This window comes from Rhipicephalus microplus, chromosome 6 (assembly GCF_043290135.1).
Source record: "Rhipicephalus microplus isolate Deutch F79 chromosome 6, USDA_Rmic, whole genome shotgun sequence".
Taxonomy (NCBI): Eukaryota; Metazoa; Arthropoda; class Arachnida; order Ixodida; family Ixodidae; genus Rhipicephalus; species Rhipicephalus microplus.
In genome coordinates, this window is record NC_134705.1 from 116,522,026 (window position 1) to 116,542,232 (window position 20,207).

Sequence of the window (20,207 nt, forward strand, 5' to 3'; positions counted from 1 at the left end):
AATGACAATTTCTTTCTTTATCTGGGGGCATTCCTTCGAGGCAACATCATTTGAACCATCACAGCTTCCGCACTTCAGAGTTGTTGCCTGACATGTGTCTGCAGTGTGTGGCTCAGCGCATCATGGGCATACGGTGATGTTCGTAAAGTGTGCGTAGAAACAACGGAAATTTTCGCTGGCGCTGCAATGAAACTTTATAAAGTGGCATCAAGTGAACAAGCCGTTATTAAGCACGTGCGCTTGAAACAAGGTTGTGAATAGCTTCCTGTGAGTGAGCTACTGCGTGTTTTCAAGGTTCTTGGGTTGGTTTGGCATCCAGATACTGAAAACATGTCTTCTTCTCTTGAACCTGTCATTGACACTGTGAAGTCCCGCATTAGCACGAAGCGCTTTATACTGCAAGAAACCGCAAGCCTGTACGACCCATTGGGATTATTAACCTTGAGCTATCAGGGCAGAGCACGGCTTTCCGCGCATATGATAGCTCAACATCGAATGGAACACTGTTCTTCCTGCTTTACTGGGGATTCAAAAGTAAAGGTGGTGTGATGATCTCTCTATTCTCTACGAAACTGAGCTACCTCGCTACCTCACTTCTACCTGCACGATTTAGCACCACAGATCAAGAACATCATGCTTCACGTGTTTGCTAATGCAAGCACATCAGCTTACGGTGCAGTCGCCTACCCATGCACCCTCGATCATGAAGAACAAGCTCATTCCACAATCATCGATTTCAAGGCTCGCATTGGCCCCATCGAATAATTACCCTGGCTAGTTCCGAGATTCTGGCTTCTTTATTCGCACCAAGACTGTACAAAAACATCAAAACCTTCATTCTGAATTCCTTCAGTAGTGTGCACCTGTGGACGGACTCAATGATAGCGCTCCACTAGATCAGAGGCGACAGTCGTCGTTAGAAGCAATAGGTACGCCATGGAGTTGACGAGATTCAAGGTGTTACAAACATAAAGTGGTGAAAACACTGTCCAGGGAAGGTAAACCCTGCAGATATGATCACCAGACGATCCAATGCCGAGCAGCTTGTATCTACCGCATTGTCGTGAAAGGGACGTTCGTGGCTACTTAAAGGCACTGAATACATGCCGTGGCAAGTCGAGCATCTTCGGACTTCTCGACAAAAGAGGACGGAGAACCACGCCACATAGTAGTACTCGAAGCACTGACTACAACATCCAAGTTAGCACAAATACTTATTCATGTCGATAATTACAGTTTCATGATTTGCTTACGCCAGATCACTGCCTGAGTCTTACGATTCATCAGCAAGCTAAAGTATGAGAGCAGTGCAACAGAGTTTCTCGCCTCCCACACAATAGCTGGCGCTGACATGTTCTGGTTGCGCGAAGCCCAAGCAAAAGCAATTTCAGAAGAGATAAGAGGAATTCAAAAAGAAGAGCTGCCCTCCGTGGCGTCCCATCTGTGTAATATATCGATTTTTCTAGATGACACTGGTATATGACGCATGGCAAGACGTCTTCACTACAGTCAAAAACCTTACACCGAGCGACACCCGATCGGTCTTCTAAAAAAGCATCCATATTCGGAACTTAGTTTCTCAGCACCATCGCTGGCTCCTACACGCTGGTGTACGCGACACACTTGTACGCTCACGTGAGCAGTTTGGCATCTTGCAAGCATGGCAGCTAGCCAAGAAAGTAATCAAGGACTTTTAGTGCGCTGTCATCAGCATGCAAGACCAGTTCAGGAACAGAAAACACCTCCTTTATTTCCCGACAAAGTATATACAGCCAAACCATTTCATGTTGTGGGAATCGACTTCGCTCGACCGCTACTCAACGAGGTCATTTCATTGTTTAAGATAGCGTACATTGTACTCTTAACTTGTGCGGTCTTAAGAGCCATTCGTCTCGAGTTGGCGAAAAACATGTCTTCTTCCAGCTTTCTGCACACCTTTCGCCGCTTCGTTTTACGAAGTGGATTTCCTGCGACTGTATGCACTCCGACAACGCTCTCACGTTTGAACGACGCGAAAAACTACTTAACCACTAAAGCCATGCAATTGGAAGAAGTCGTAAGCGCATTCTTAAGCAAAAAGATTGAATGAACTTTATCGCTAAGCAAGCATCGTGGTGGGAAGGATTCTAGAAGCGTCTAGTCAAATCCGTCAAACTAGCCTTGAAGAAAGCTACCGGACAGGGTAGCTTCACGATGGACAAACTTGTCACAACTCTAAGAGATGTGTAGCCCATTCTCAACTCGAGGCCAATCACGTACGTTTACAGTGACGTCCGAGATCCGGAACCCCTCACACCAGCACATTTCCTCGAAGGAAAACCGCTCGTTCCGATCCCAAGCCATAGGCCGTTCGGGTTTCCCTCGGTATCATCGCACCAACTAAACCAATAATGGAAGCAGAGACAAGACAAGCTACAGGACTTTTGACAACGATGGCGAAAAGAAGGCCTTTAAGAACTACGATCATCCCATCAGCAAAAGCCAACTGCGAAACTGAACATTGAAGACGTCGTACTTCTTGAAGACTGCCTACAACCACGCAAACTATTAGGCTAGCTCGTCATGACTTCGCTGAGCATTCGCCAGTCTATTTCAAACCACTTGCTCTATCTTTTCGCCTGCTGTTTTTTTCGTGCCTATGATTGGTCACCGTGTTTTCTAATTCACAATGAGGTATAAGTTTTTTGCGTTTTACAATTAAAACTTACGTCGATTACTTACCACTGAGTTGCATATTGTATGTTGCATTGTATAACAACAGCTTTACATTATGTTAAGGTGCCTTTCTCGACTACAATTTAAAAGCACGTATTTTTTTAACGTAGGTTGTGCCCATTTTGTATTTTAGGGAGCGAGGAATATTAAGTAGCCTGTGTCTGCTTTACTTTGTTCATGTGTTCCTCTGTAGGTACCAAGCTCAAAGGACCATCAGAATCGTCAGGCGGTTTTGTGGCTTTTACTAACGGCCCTCACAATGCGTATCTTAGGAGTGTAACACTGAAACTAAAATCATGTTGATGATTAGGTTTATCCTGTACTCTACATATTCTGACTATCTATGCTGTTTTTTATCTTGTTTCTTTTTTTTTCGGTGTCTTCCTACGTCGTTCTATCGACGCCTGAATGTGAACTGCCCCCATAACAGCCCTTGTTTAAGGGGATGCATTTTTGCCACAGCAGTTGAGAAAATCTGACAACTCAACACACTAGTCCACTAAACATGACTAAGCAACGCACAGGTGGCGAATCTTGATTAGGGGCCACACGATGCGGTTTCTTTGGATAACCATATGCACCAAGTGCTAGGGCTGGGATTCAGCGCATGAAGGTTGCTGATGATGATTATTTTCTCTTTGTGATTCATGGCTGACCTAAAGCGTTGGTCTAGAACACCTATAGCGTGTACGTGCAAAGAAATGGGAAAAATCTTACTACTCAACACACTGGTTCACTATAGGATGGCAACAAACGAAGACATGAACGCCGAACAATGATGACAGACGGTACGTTGCTGCTTCTCTTGTTAGCCATTTTATAGAGCGTATATAAGTAGAGTGTATATACCGAGTTCGGACATTCGCGTGAACTCAATTTTAACAGCTTTATGGCAAAAATTCACACAAATATCTTGTAATAGCAACTTTTACTCAGCTTTATTAATAGCTTGTACACTAAAATATAAGCAATCTATCCCAAGCATACGTGCACTATACACATTCACAAAACAACTACTGCGAATGAAAATTTGTGTATATAAAGGAGACCCTCAGGACTGAGCGCCTCACTAAGATCCGGTGGAAGTAAGGTCAAGGGTCAAAGGTGTCATGACGTCCAATTTTCTCTTATGTGTTACTTTGCTGAATTGTCGCGTGTTCGCTAACAACTGGACGATATTTCAATCCATTTCGTCAAGCACCTATTTTAGAATGGATTCTTTTAGGCAAACGCGTCTGGCCTGAAAGCATGACAACACTGGAACACTCTCGAACGATGACGCAAGAAGCCCCTAGCTTTGTGAACGTCAGTGTTCCGGCCGACAATACTGTTTCGAGGTCAGCTGTGCAAAAAATGGAGTTATTTCAGCTTTATTTCGCTTGGCAAAAAACATTGAGAGGTTCGCAACAGCTAACTCTGAGGTAGCAGATGATGACTGCAGTTCATGAAGCATATGACATCACACACGCCATGGCAAATTTGCCGTCGCCAGGAGTGTGCGGTGTTAATAGCCGGTGACTTCCCCCCACTTTGGTGGGTGACTGTGTGGTAGCCCTTATAGCTGTTCGTGAATATTTTTGCGATTCATAGCCATGAATCATTGATAAATATTTTTTAGATGAACTGCCCTTTCGTTTGGAAACCTGCCGAATTCAATGAATTCGCAGCAACACCACTATACAGGAACAAACCTTGGTGGCCAAGTTCATCATTAATTACTTCACCACCGATCAAGACCACTGGGAGGGAAAGTGTGAGATAAAAAAGGAGCGTTTGTATGGCCTTCAACATATGTGACCATGGTGGCGCGGATAACAAGTCAGGCTGGTGCTGACGCGGATCGAGAGGTCATGGGTTTGACCCCAAGCGACGAAACTCTTTTATTTGCGATCTAATCGTATGCAATTTTCTGCGTTACTTTCGTGATGAAAACGCGTCACTGAAGTGTTTAAGGACCCCAGAATAAAACACTTTCGCGTTAAAACACTACAGCTCTTTCAGCTAAAAATTGAGCTCTGCTTCTGAGCTAAGTAGAGGAAATTTTTGCAAAGGAAATTCCCGACAGGATAAAAAATCATTCTACTTCGATCAACCTAGAAAGCGAGGCCATTCAGTTTCTTCAATGCCCTCGTTTGCTTGCACAAAGTGTGTGTTTTATCAATGCCAGCCAGATGCGCCCGATCCACCAGATCACCACTCTCTCCTCCACCTCTTGCTCCCGCCCATCGTCTGTAGCCTTCGCGTGTATTTTGCAGTCATGGGGGAGAGACCCCATCATGCAGTGAATTACGACGGAGATCATTTGAAGTATTCGTTTTTTTAGTTGTGTACAGTTCCATGGGTTGGCATCTTTCATTCCTCGTGTGCACAATATTGGCAGTCATGCTGGCTCGGTATAAGTTGCGGTGTTTCAAGATGCCGTGTGACCGTTCATAGCGCAATGCGGTGTGGTGGCATTGCTTCGAGCCACAAGGAAGGCGCACGAAAGAGTCTGAAAAATATACGATGTTGGAGGGGGAAGCACGTCTATGGCCTCTACGGAGAAAGTGCTCGAAATCATGTGTGAATCAAGCAGCGCTGTTTATCCTGTAGTATTGCATCAAGACCACTACCTGCACTAAGGTAGACCAACGGCTGCTGTTGAGAAGAACGCATTTGCACTGGCATTGAAAGAAATAGAGGAGACATTGACCTGGACGTGTTCGAGCGTTTATAAGTTCCTTTCTTTGAGAGCGCTCTTTTCCCCCCGAATTTTAAGTAACAGCTAGGGCCACTTCAACCAGCAACGACGAGTTCCACATTTGTCTGTTCTAGTGCCATAATATTCAAAGTTTCACAACTACAAATGACGTGAAAGCTATCAAGCATCCCCGACTTACATTTTTTCAGGTATGCTGATGTCTGGTCGGTGTGGTTACTTCGCTCTAGTTTGAACCATCAAGTGCGGGCACTGCAGTCAGCACCCGATATAACATTTACTGGGCGCTCCTTAGGCTGACTCACAATCTCTCAAGAAAAGGCTATATACCGTTAAAATTGCCAATGAGTGGGGCCGTCGAAAGCTTGACTGAACCACTTTTCGACTTACGCATGATGGTCATGCTCTCAAAGAAGCTCTACAATTTGCGTCCTTGGAATAGACTTTCCTGCGTTTGGATCGAACTCACTATGGTTTTGGTCTGCACGCAGTAGCACCTCCAGCATGCTTCATCTTTTTCATCACATCACTCAGTGAAATATGAGAGCGCGAACGCATATCGCAAGGTGACCAGTATACTCAATTAGTGTACGAAACACGCTTTCCGAACTTAACTAAAACAAAGTGCGCGCCATTCGAAACTCTTTATTGTGATGTAATGTGAATAATGACGGGCTTTTTAAGGGTGACTACAATTCCAACACTCGAGGCAAAAGAACAGCTCAGTCCGCTAGACCAGCTCATTCTCGAAAAACGCGAGACGAGAGTGATAAGGAACAGCAGTGCTCCTGCAGCTGCTCTCTTTGTGCATTTTATCTACTCTTGAGCACATTCCCCTTCGGAATTTACGTTGTCAGTGCCACCATGGCGTCATCACCAAGCGGCCATCAACAAGCCTCTGATATGTATCTGTAGAAGTGAATGGAAATAGTAAGTCGACATGCACTATGTTTCACCCTTTATTTTCGGGATCCCAGACTTCAATTAAGAGTATATGTGGTCGCTGGGCAGACAACATCCTTACTGCACACTTTGTTTGTGTGTCCTTTGCATTGACACGTGAACCAGATCTGCTCTTATGAGTTAGGCAGCCCTATGATATACGTAGTAGCAGATCTAGTAGCCCTGTGTGATGATTTTGTAGCACTTCAACCACTCGTCGAGATGCAACACGAATAATGTGTCCCGACGCAAGCTGCATGTGCACTCTGAAGCATTGAGCTTTGTGCGGCTGCAGCTTATCTATGCTCAGTTTGAGTGTAATGGGTTCCCTGATCTAGTTTTCTGGCTAATCACGCAGCAGATGCCGATTGTCACCCTTTTATGCCATCAAGTATCCCTTACGTCGGCTCGTACTGCCACTGTGGACAGTCCTGCTGCACAGTGGCAAATTGCCGATAAAATCTTCGGTGCATCACATGAGCTTTCATACCTCCGCGTGTTCTTGTCTTTCAGAGTGGAATTACTCGTCCCTAGGAGGTATCGCTGTGAATGGTTCAGGGTATTTAGGCTGTGACGCCATCAATTACAGTGGAGTGCGGCTCCAGAGACACGACTTCAAGCTGCCCTTTTTGTCTCGTGCAGGTGCGGGAAGAGGGCCGGAACTACCTCATATCATCATGTCCTGCGTTTCAAGCGGCTTGTCGAAACCAACTGCGGTAGGCGGGACTTCTGCACACCAGGCCACCTGATTCGCAGCGATAAATATGGTGTCCGAACGATAGATCGCTCCTGGACTTGATGGAGTAAATGCCGCTACACAATTTTGTGTACCACGTATTCATGTCATCGGGAAACGCAAGCATTCAAAAAAGTGTGTGTTTGGTCAATCAGGTTTTTTTTTTAGCTGCTGAATACAATAGCCTTCTTAATAGGCTTTTGGTGACCACGAACGCCCATTTTACTTAGTAGGGATAGGCGCAGTCTTAGAAGCACTAACATGGGAAAGAGTACCTAAAGATTTTTTCAAACACTTAGCCAACAATAACAAAAACTATACACCTACTTTATTTCTCCACAAAAAAGCTATAAATACCCATGAAAGAAGCAAAAGAAGCAGGCGCATTACTAGATGCAATAACCATAATGTTCTTCACCGCATACCTAGAAGCAATTGTACAGCCACGCTAGAAACAAGTAGGCATCAATGTTAATACAAAATACCTTACAAGATTAGGTATACCAAAGACAAGAACTAAGAGTATAGCCTAATCAAATTGAAAAAAAAACAAAAAGCTCCTGCAAGGTCATAAGAATCAGCTGTAGTCCACTCGGCAGCCACTCACAAGAAATGTATTGAAAACCCTCTCCGTTCATAAATAAAAGGTCTTCAAACACTTTATACGTCTAGTACTAACATACAAGACCGAAACACTGTGAAGGACATAGCAACTAGAGAAAAAAGTTGTGCACAATGCCGCGTGCAATGCAACAAGAACGATAAGATTTACGTCATAACAGGACTGCAGAATTGATCACGTAACGAGAAAGAAAGCAGATAAATTGGTTTACATCAAGCTAAAGAACTGATTGATTTGTGGGGTTTAACGTCCCAAAACCACCATCATATTATGAGAGACGCCGTAGTGGAGGGCTCCGGAAATTTAGACCACCTGGGGTTTTTTAACGTGCACCCAAATCTGAGTACATGGGCCAACAACATTTCCGCCTCCATCGGAAATGCAGCTGCCACAGCCGGGATTCGATCCTGCGACCTGCGGGTCAGCAGCCGAGTACCTTAGCCACTAGACCACTGTGGCGGGGCCAACCTAAAGAACTGCACATGTGTTGTTCAGGCATTGCGTAACACATACAAGAAGTATACAGCAGCTGCAACATAATTGTTTTCAAGGGAGTAGAAACGCAGTAGTAGCCGGCTGAAGGTTAGTAGCAAAATAGAAATTGAAATCGCATGCATAAAACAACATCAGGTCTGACAATACAGGGAACACTGAAGATGCTTGATTGAGAGAGGCTTTCTTCTTGCAGTAGACTAAAACAGGCTGAAAATGATCACAATATGATGATGATTATAAGCCACTTCCCTAATTTGTTTTAGTAGATCATGTTCTAGAAGACCACAGTCAATAAGCAGTAAACGGTAGGAAGAATTAGCATACATAATACTTCCTTATACAATCTCAAGGGGGGGGGGGTATTTTTGAAAGTATTCAATCTAAAACCGGACTTCACAGTACCCCAATTAAAACGTGCTGCGCTAAACACATCAGCAAAGAAGCGAGTCACGTTAATCATTAAGTAAGGTAATATATAATTGAAACGCTTAATTATGGGTTGTGGACAATCACAATAAAGAAGCGTAACGTATTAACATATAAAAAATACCCCATTCCCACCATCCCACTCGTATTTATCTGAATGTGTTGCTCCTAACAAAGGCTATATATGAAGATCACACAAAATTTACAAGAGTAGCGTGCTATGTAAAAGCAAGCATACTGAATCGCTCGCAATACGCAGCAACGATTCGTAGAATAAAATGTATTGCAAACTTCAGCTCTCTGAAAAATAGATAGGTGGCACACGAATAATGCCGGGGCTCGTTCAAAGTTAGAGGCACGCTCTTTATACCGATGTGCACTAAATCGATGCGGATCTGGTGGCACAACGACACACTTTGTGAGAGCAAGGACCTGCTCAAATTCCGTGAGCTTATTCGAAGTACTACTCCATGATGCAAGAAGTAAACACAAACATTCATATTACTTTAAACAAGCACCTCGTACAATACGCGTATATCAATTGTAGATACCACAGTCTTAATACTATATTTCTTTCGGTGACAGAAACTATGGCAGCTTCGTACGAATGGAAAAAGAATTGAAGTTTAGAATGGCATTCTTCGTTTATCTCTCTTTTTTTTTCTAGCTTTCTTCCACTCTTTCTTACTTTTCCGGTCGTCTTCCACTTTATAGCTGTCGTTTTTTGCGTGTTTGTGTATATTCCATACTCTCTTTTTCTCTATTCGTTTCTCTTTCTACTCAATTTCTTGCCCAGTTTTATGTAATAATTTGCAAAAGACTCTATTACATATGGGAATGCACAGGGCATATGTATACCAAATATATACGAAAAGCTCTTGTTGGGTAATAGTAGTACACATATGTTCGTACTGTTATTAAGTGGCAAGCTGTGCTACTACCAGTGCAATAAAAGCTAACAGTACGACAGTATCGATCTCTAGCTAGCGAGGTAGTTGATTCCACTAACTTGCAGGTTACGAGCTTCACTTACTGAGAGGCAAGTGCTTTTTTTTTTGACAAATAGACTGCAAGTACTTAAGCTTGGGGGGGGGGGGGTATGGATTCGTTCGCTTTTTATTTTCACTTGATTGCACTTGACTGGTTGAGTAAGTTCATATATGCAAAACTGGTAATATGAAATTATCACGAAGTGCGTTTTCTTGAGTTATAAAGGGCATTTAAAACTATAGTAAAGTATTTTTGTGGCGAGATATATATTACGTGGTGGTTCAGTTTATCAACCATTTGAAGTAAGGCCGTGGATTATGAAAAAGGGTGGTGTAGCTGCAGCCGTGGGCTACGTTGTTGCAGGGTTAATAAGCGTGCTTAGAACGAAAAAGGCATGCGCGTGGAACGTGAAGAAAAAGTACACATGTCTCACGGAATCCAAAGATCTATCGGTTTTCGCATATTGTGTGCGTGTGATTTTATTGTCTAATCAATGTTGAACAATGATATTTTCGGGAAACTCCTTGAAACTTGTGTTTCTCAGTAGTCTATGAAACACATAACTTTCTCGCATGTTTCATTTATCTTGAGAGTGGCTAATGTGTTCAAAGTGAGGTACCTAGTGCATTGCTCTAAAATATACGTTGTTATTTGAATAGCTATTTCTCTGCTGCAGTTCTTGCAGTTTATAGTCTCACTAGCTAGAACTTCTACTTTTTGTCTTCATTGTGCTGATTTTGTGGTTCTTTTATTTTCGAAAAGGGGCAGTTTAGCCTTTGCGAGTTCATATCTACGCATAAAAAACTGCTTATGTTTCGTATGTAGTATAACAGTCTTAAAATAAAAGGTACAAAATATTTGAAAGATTGCAGGCAATTTAACTGACCGGAACAAACTGCCGCACCATATTTTTTAGTCTGCAAATGAACTAAAATCTTTAGAAAATTACTTTGAAGTGCGAGTTATGTAACCCGCTAATATATTGTACACCTGTCTGATTTATTTTTATGTCGTTGTTGTTGTTGTGCTTTTCTTTGCTTTTCTTCTTTCTCTACACCTGTACATCTATTAACGGGTCGTATCATTACCATTGTACCACCTCCCACTCCTGCTTGGGCCATATTTATGGTCTGCAGTACTTTATAAATAAATTAATAACTGCAAAAAACAACAAATATTTTAGCATAAAAACAGCAAAGTGATTTTCTTCATAAGATTTTTAGCAAATATGTGTGAAATAAGTATATCTGCTTTACAAGATTCTGAATGATCTGTGATTCCTAGATAGTTTCTGAAAATACGCAATCGAACAACATGTAGTATATGCTTTAATAGACCCATATTCAAATATTCAAATGCAGTGGAAAATCATATATTGTGAGAGCCTGTGGAATATATGTTATGCGCGTTCGCTATTTAAAATGTGCGGCAGGCCTCTTTACGTATGCTCTAACGAAACGAGTTACCTGCTTTGGTAAAATCTGATTTACCACGCCTGCAACTTTCCCTGTACACGCATGATATCTAACTTGAAAAGTCGGGACTCACTTTCCGAAGCACGACTCGGTAAAATAGAGTTAACGTGTATTTTTAAAAAAAACTGTGTCGGTCGGAAGTGAAGACTCGCCGGAAACGGTTCTTGGTATGACGCGTGGAAACTTGGGCAAGCTGGTAGGGCATAACTGAATGTAGGTAACCCTTTTTGATAGATTGAAAAGCCCCTCAGTTTCACTCTGGCCTTGTTTGAAGATTTCGCATAAAGGTTGGTAAAATTACAAACACGAAGAGACATGGAACAATTGACTTTAGATATTCGCTTACGTCAAATATGTGCGGAAATTCTTGAGGATTCGGGATGGGCTTTGGAGGCTTGCGTGTTACATTATTGGCTGGGGTTGTTTCATTATCTTCACACTCATATTCGTCGTATTCGTCGGTCGTTTCCAGGATCGGTATTGCCGATATTGCAAAATCAAGCGCGAAAAACAGCAACCACGAACGCATAGCTTCTCCGACGACTACAACAGAAGGGCATCAAGTGTACACAATTCCACTTATACACTTGACCCTTTACCACACGCTCGAATCCATCTTACTCATCTCGTGAATTTTGATTCCGCTTTCTATCTTTTTCTAACGTAAGTTTTAGTGGTATTTTTGGAGGACAAACCACTACTGATTCATCATTAAAGTTAAAAAGAGGACGTGTCAACGCGAAAAGACACTTTTTTAAGCTACACAGGAAGGTCATAGTACAGACCGTGCGTATCTGAAGTTTATGAAAGGCTATCTCTCCAGATCGGCTCATCCAACATTCACGTTGAAAAACAGGACGCGCCAAAGTGGAGACAAGGTTTATTATTCTCTATATTAGGTTTTTCGTATAGGTCATGCCTAACCGAATTCTACGAATTATTGTTTTTGAAGATACGCTAACATCAAGATATGAAACTTTATGCCAAAATCAGTGTAACATAGCAGAGAGTTTTGTGTTCCTATGGCACACCAAGTTTACTTGAACTATCGAAAGCAAGACTTATTCGGTATACACTCGTTCCTAAATATAGTAGTATATTATTCTAATGATGCACTTAATGTGCCATGAGATCATCTCTGTCATTTCTTATGATGTCACTGTGCTTTGTAACCACTGAGAAGTTATCATGTGAATGAAATCTCTAGCTTTGGAGTCACAGTACTAGACACTCAGGTGGAAAAGCTGAAGACATATTTCACACTCTGCTGGAGACAAACTTTCACAAAAAAGAACACTTTATCTAAACGACCTCAATCAATGCAAACATTTTGGACCATGGCCGAGAACAAATTATTTTAAAAAGTAAACATGAGCCTTACTGCATTATTCGCATGAATCAGAAATATCGCACAGGTACTAAATTCAATTAACATTTTCTGTGTGGCGTTGACATGCCCTATATATTGCTAAACAATTCTTGCATTTTAGTTCTAGGATGAATTTTTTTATGAAAACGTAATTGTTCAGCTACAGTGTGGCACCTAAGAGCCTATTGCTATGTGACCTGTCTGCGGCTAAGAAGACAATATAACGAACTTTTATGATATTTGGGGATCATTTATTTGCATGAATACGTGTTTTGTACACTTTCGTGTTGCGCGTTCAGATTTTTGTTTTGATGAACTAGAGCAGCGTGCATGAGCGTTGTACAAAAGGCCTTTTTATAGTTCTGCTCAGTTTACTGCTCGGTAATAATTATTGGGCAACACAATACGAGTAGCCTACGCCATGCATTGGCACTATCCGCTCCTTGTATACATTTAACAATAAAAAATACAAGCACAATAGAGATGTGAAGACACTGCAGAAAATATGGCTATGATCCATTCAGCGTTGTCTTCAGTTCAAGCCGTTTCTGTCCTAACTGAACGTAGCAGGATAAATCAATCAATATATCTGTCTCTCAATCTACATTTTTGTACCTTGGATGTTGTGAGAGATTTCTTATACTGACATTAGCATAGGAAGACAAGAGTGCATTGAGAGCCTGACTGAAATGTCATGTCGTTTATTGAATGGCTCGCTGTATGCTAACGTCATAAACGCATTTCGCCTCGACACATTATCGCAAGGTCTTTAGCAGTCTTCATGTCGCGATTTTATTTATGGCAGCTGATACGCGGGCACCTCTTCCGTCGAACACGTAGGCGACCAACATTTCCGCCTTACTGCTTGCCACGTTCACGTACACTGCCGGCTTGCTGTCCATCGATTGAAAGCGACTGACGAGTGCTTGTGCTGTTTTTGATACAAAGTACCTTAAACTCAATTCAGTGTGTGGCTTGACCATCCTTACTGTGCATGCGCGTCCCCTCCCCATCTCTTTCTTCTACTACGCTTCAAGTGCAAGTTTTTTATTGGTACAAGTTCTTATTAGTACATGAAAATACAAAACACTTGTTAGACGCATAGCCACTGGCTAGTAAAGGGTGTAATAAAGTATACATTTAAAGGAACAAGTTGTTCCAACAAACGAGCTGTTAAAAGCACGCTTCAGTCATAAAAAGAAAAAATTGACGCGAAACGCAAAAATAAATCTTATTGCCACTGTCCTAAGAGCACGCTTCCAGGAAAACAGTAATACCACACAGCATGGTGTGGATATGCATCCAACATCATATTTCTCTTCGTTACATCAAATATGAATATAAGTGGTACAGGAGAACGTCAAGTGCAATATAGAATCAATATGTCACTGCAGGAAATGTGCGTGCTTGTGTAACTGTTATTTTTTAAAGAAAGTACTCTTTAGTACACAGAAAAAACACTCTCCCCTCGCGCCCCCGATGCAGACAGTGTCTACTAGTCTACGACCTCCCCCTCTCCCCTTTAGACATTCATTCATTGTTAATGAGCACCCCCTCCAGCCGTACACCCCCCTCCCTCTATCGCCTCACAACTGCGACGCATAAAGCGTCTGCTAGAGAGTTCCTAGAATAAAAAATTGCAGCACATCCATGGGGTGAATGATGGAGAGTGGGGTGAAGATCCATCCGTCAATTCGTTCTTGCTTCCGGCCGTCCATCCGCCGGTCCGTGCGTGCGTCTGTTCGTGCGCCCACACGTCCATCCGTGCGTCCATCCCTGCGTTGCATCCGCCCCTGCATTCATCATGCGTCCATCCATCCGTGCAGCCATGCATGAGTCCGTCCATGCATCTGTCGGTGTGCCCGTTTGTCCTTCTAGTCAACACTCCAAGTACCACAATCTCGCATCTTTTCATCATATATTCCGCGTATAGAAGCACCGCCATCCAGCGGAAATTTCAAGGACTAAACGAGTGGTGGCACCCGCACGCTTTCTTACGGCTTGCGCTTTGTGTCTATTTTCCACCTTTAACCACCTCGAGTTCATGGTATAGACTAGTTCACTATATTCATGGCACTGCAGCCCAATGCTCGCTAAACCTTTCTGAAACCAAGGAGGTTACGCCCAGCGAGTATAACGTAGCAACCCTTTCTTGTCAGATAGCGCTCAATGTACATGCCAATGGCTGCTAAGTGGGAATGAGAGACAGAAGAATTACGCTTTCAGTTACCGCGCACGTTGCGAATTTTTTATTGTTCAACAACGCACAGGATATATCTCCCAGCGGCGCCACCTTGCAGGTCAAAGCGTAAGACTGGGTACGCACTACGACGAGGAACGAACGGGTGCTGCTTTAAGGAGCGCCGCCCCTAAAACACGGACTGTTACCACTACACAACCATTCACTGGCCACACTACACTGTAAGCAAAAACTGTCCGAGTTTGGGGTTTTTGCGGCTCATGACCTTTGAAAACTCTCTCGCGTTTAAAACTACTACCTCGTGTAGGAGTAAAAGATGGTACATGACATAGTTTTACCACCACCTCTCAGGCAAGTAGTAAAAGGATGTCAAAATCCAGTTTTACCACTTAAGAAGTTTTCTATCACGTGATTTTTAACCTGCGTTTCAGAGTTTATTACCGCGTGACTGCAAGGTGCAGCTGCTTCGGTGGCTTTTGCCCCATACCCCCCATTGTGACACTTTCAGTGAATCCTAAAGGTACGCGAGGACCACAGATCTTTTTTTTTGGCATCGCCGTGCCTCAGGACTGACCTCGAGTCAACGCACTTTCACTGGAACTGGGAGCAGCATAAGCACAACAAGCGAGAACAGCATTCTGTGAACGAAAAAGAAAAAAATACGGGCGGAGGGGATCTCAAAAGAAGAAAAAAAAAGAAAGAAAACCTGCTGTGTAAAGTTGTCCTACATATTTTCGCAAATTGTTGGCTTTTGCTCGGCGGTGGCCTTGGAGACAGACGGTTCAAGAAGCTCGGTATCTGTGTGTCTGGTTGGGCTGATGGATCTCGTGTTTCCTTCATCATCGAGCGGCCGTGCGCTTCCAGCGCCTCCGAACCTGCACGTCGCAGATATCTCGCTTCCGAGCCGAATCGTGAAGATCTGCCAGTGGTAACAAAATCAATCTGGTGCCATCGTCCGTGCTTGCCTACTGGAGAAGCAATAAGCAAAATGCTTCACTCTGTCGTCGGCACCGAGCCGCGATCGCCAGTGACCAGTGGGAGTGTGTCGCCGGGGCAGGTGAAAGAAGCTTCGCATATATTTTGTTCCACAGTAGAGAATGTCTGCATGAGTAAAGTGCTGCCCGAATCGCCCACCTCATGCACCAACTGTTCTCAAACATGTAGCGCGAAGCCGATACGAGGCAGACGGAACCAACAAGCGGCTGCCGGTGAGCACGAAGAAAACCCGGACGGTGGTCTTTCGTTGGAAGTATGCATACACCGCCCCGTCCCCGTAAGATAGCGGTCACGTGTTCATTTGTGTCTGAAATGACGACGAAATTCGCACAGAATATGTGTTCTGTGATCGCCAGCTGTGTTTCATCGGATAGCCGTGCTCCTCGAAAAGGCCTAGTACGCCGTCGGTAAGAAGCTTGTGTGCAGGCGTGCACCGCCCCTCTACGCCCGTTGTGATGAATACGTGCTGCTACTGTGTTTGTGCACCGTCGCTCAATGAAAATCATTGTGCTACCATGGTTTGTGCGTACTTAGGTATATTTTATGGACTTGTGAATCAGCAGTGCTAACACGCGTGGGGCCATGAGCCCGGTGTGCCAAATAATTATTGGATACTCAAAAATGTGAGATCGGGTAGATTTATAATAAAAGGTTGGTGTGACATTTAGTGCCCTGCAGCCCACCTTAAGTTTACGCTTGCACCTTCAACCGTTGTAGTTAATCAATGCAAAAAAAAAGCGCTCTCCTACTGGTACTACAGGGCCGGTCAAAAAGTCGTGCCTATATATACCGAATTGTCAAAGTATAGTTGAGCAACGCGTGCAGTCTGTTCGAGTGGTGTATTATTCTGCATTTCTTGTGTGAGCGTGTTTGTCTGTATGTGAATCTATATATGTGTCGCCAATTCTGCCGTTCAATAGATTGAATCAATTCTGCTGTTTAGTAAATTTGTCATCTCTGGGCGAATGTACTCGTCAATTTTTATTTTTTTACCACCGAAAATAACGCCCAGAAATCACCTCAAAAACCTTGTGAAGGCAGTAAAAATTTACTCTCTCTATACTCGCTCAAAACCTCACTGGGGTAAATAAGTGCTACTCTCCCTACGTTCAAAAACTCAGTTAGCACGAGAGTAAATTTTTACCTCAATAGTAGGTGGTGAAAAAAACCCAGGAAAGGTAGTGCGCTAAACGACAAATGGTTTACCCAGTTTTTGAGGTTACTTCAGGTCATTTTCGTTTAGTGTTTATATATATAGGGACTGTCTCTTTACTTCTGATGTGAATCCGGCAGGATGTTTCTCCTGTGCGTTGTTGAGCAATAAAAATTCGCAGCATGCACGTTAACTAAAAGTGGACTGCGGGCATTTGTGCTCGATCGGAGTCTTCTGTCTCCCATTGCCCATCAGCAGTGATTGAGATGTTCCGGTAGAAAACACCGGTCCATCACTGAGTGCTTTCTGCCTCCCAAGGTTTCTCTCCTGCGCAACACAGTGGTGAGCGGCAGTTGCAACGCTGCCGCCACTGTATAAAGAGTAAGCGCCTGCCACTTCGCATCTAAAGATGGTTCTCTGCTATTCATTCATTAAGAATTTCTTTTTTTCCGTGAATCTTGCAATTTCTTTACCCGGCATTAGTGCTACGACGACCATTATCGCTACGACAACCACACAACGTTTGCTGTCTGGCTGTCTGATCAAATCACATTATTTTGTATCGGCACGTGCATTATCGTAATTTTCATAGCCTCAAATGGCGAAGAAAAACGTGCACAACATTCTATTTATACCAGGAAGCGCAAGCAATTTTGTAAACCTTGAAAACACTTCAGTCAGAAAAGTGCATTCTCAGTAGAACAAGACACGAGCAATAATGCACACAAGACCAGCGCTGACTGCTGACTGTTTGGTTTACTGAAAGGGCCACACATATACAATGAACGAGCAAACTCGGGAAAAGAGAACATATCGAATCTCCTGGTGGCACCTGCATTTATACTCGCGCTCAACGTTTATTGGCAGTGAAGAGAAAACTACATGGGAAGGTGAAGCCTTTGCACATGTACCACTACATGAAGTAGTCCGGTATGTCATGCATTCCCTACCGCTGTAGACTATGATGACTACGCATTACCATTGTTTATATTATCGACGCCGATTGTGCTTCGCGATCCTATTGTAGTCATCATATTGACTAAGGTTCGGCGGTTCCTGACAACGTCTACAAAAATGATTCTGTGGCAGCTTAAAAGTCTTGGACATGAACAATTTGCAAAACAACGACACCTTTTGTCCATTCCACAGAAGTTCGGAGCGGAGCAATTGAAAAGTTCATCTGAGAGCTGGCAGAAATTCAGCACAAGCTTACTGAACTACTGGACGTCAAAAAAAAAAAAAACGTTTACGCTTCATCGGAAACAAAAATAACTGTTGATAGCATTGGAGAATCAGTGAAAGTTGTCTACAGTAAGTACGATGAAGTTCTCGTGCAGATGGAAAAACAATTCGTATATATTTCAGATCTCAGAAAACGGGTTGCGAGGCTTGAAGAACAAGACAAGAAAAAGGATGCGGAAAAACTTCAGTGTGAGCTGAATGGTTTAGACCGGTACAGTAGGCGTCTAAACCTCGAAATGAATGGCGTAAGCAATCACAAAATTGTAAACCTTCTAGGAAAGCTCAATGAACTGCCAACTCATTCAAAGCTCCCTCAACTTTCTTAGTCTGACACTGAAGCCGCACAGTGACTAGCATCAAGGAAAGAAGAAAAAGAAAAGCAAGCCTGATACCGTGATGATGAGATTTTCATCTCGTCAAACTAAAAAAAAATTGCATGCAAAGAAAAGAGAACTGAAGAAAGCAAAGTCAGCTACATTATTCAGTGAAAACTTCACAGCATACAATAAGAAGCTTTTTTGGCTAATGAAAATAGAGCTCTTGAAAACAAATACAACTTTTCATGGCATACGAACGGCAAACTTTTCGTTCGCCGCAGACCGAATGAGAGGGTGATATAAAGTGTAAGTGTCCTATACCTTGCCAAAATACAATAATTTGAAAGATGAATTATCGCAGGACTTCACTGATTTTCTTCGTGAACGTGGCAACAAAATACTATGACAATGAGGCCTCCCAAAATGTCGCTTCACAGCACAAAAAACAGTTATTACTGATTCACGTTAATGCACAAGGCCTTCCAAATAAAAAATAATAATCTGTTGAGTTCTTTTTGAAGAACTTTATTCATCTGCTTGTCTTTTACCTTGCATATGAATGTGGTTAACAGATAGCTGTCATACAATGCAGTTTATGAACAACAGTTGTGCATCAATCTGTAGGCGAAATAAATGGGGTGATGATGTATCAATTTATGTTCATGAGAGTGTGAAATATAATATTGTCAAAAATACACAAACTAACCAATATCGACGCACTTGCAATCTGTCACGATGAAATGTCAAAGCCTGTTACTAGCTGCTATATATGGGCCCCCTTCAGGAACCATATCAAATTTCCTGGATTTCTTTAATGAAATACTTGTGTACTGTGAACAAAATGGCGCACACGTAAGCGTTACAGGAGATTTTAACATAGACATGTTGTCCTCAGACAGCAACTGCTAAATCATTCGGGACCACATGCTTTATTTTTGGTTTTAAAAACACCATTCAATTAGCTGCCAGAATAACACACTCGATGACTGAAACTGCATCAGATTTATGGTTTGCGAACCATAAAAATTTTATATCAGCCGGGGTACTGACACCTGGAGGGAGTGATAATTTGACCATTTTTCTCACTTTTTTTTGGAACACTAAAAAAGAAAGGTTAGTAACTCCTAAGTGCTGTCAGAAAACTGTTCAAAAGGGCAATAAAGTTTTCGAGAGAGTTGTCGCAGGTACGAACTGTGGTCGTGTTTTTAGTGACACTGACCCTCTGAGTACTTATGACATATTCAAAACAAAGCTCACAGAGCTTTGCGATATAGCCTTCTGCACTGTGACATATACAAATATCAAGAAAGCAGACAAACCATGGATAAGTACTACGCTTTTAAAAAACATGAAAGCAAGAGACGGGTTATTCACTGTATTCCTAAAAACTAAAAGCCCAGAGTACTTGGTGAATTTCAAGCATGTTACAAATTGTCTAGCGTCTTATATGAAAAAGGAGAGAATTCGCTACTGTGAAAAAAGTTTCCCATGATACTCAATGATAAAAAAGCCACCTGAAACGCTCACAATAATCTTTCAACGGTCATTGGCTTTCTCAATGGTCAATGGTCAATGGAACACTCTCAATGGTCAATGATCGCTTGCGAAACAAAAATACCAAGACCATTTGAGGGCTTCAGATGGAGAGCACATTACTGCGGCATTTTACTTCTGAAAATCTGAAATGATCTTTTTTTTAACCAAGGGCTCCCGATACAATTGTCTACATTCAGTCTTATATATCTTATGTCACAGCATAAATTCCGGAATATATTTTTCTGACTCCCACGAATAAAGCGGAATTGGCCTTTTTGATGAAGAAGCTAAATTA

At 42.6% G+C, this 20,207-nt stretch overlaps 1 protein-coding gene across 3 annotated transcripts in view; it reads right to left on the reverse strand.

The window, feature by feature from the left end:
• Nucleotides 1-11,673, reverse strand: part of LOC142765438 (uncharacterized) — a 54,525-nt gene extending 42,852 nt beyond the window's left edge. For 2 of the 3 annotated variants that reach the window (XR_012884253.1, XM_075866465.1), the window contains exon 1: nt 11,446-11,667. Coding sequence is in view for 2 of the 3 variants with exons in the window: in XM_075866465.1 (XP_075722580.1) it covers nt 11,446-11,628 (183 nt within the window). In the remaining variant the exon portion in view is untranslated. Of the gene's footprint in view, nt 1-11,445 lie in introns of all 3 variants that reach the window. The other variant, XM_075866466.1, reaches the window with a different exon arrangement.
• Between the last annotated feature and the right edge of the window lie 8,534 nt (nt 11,674-20,207).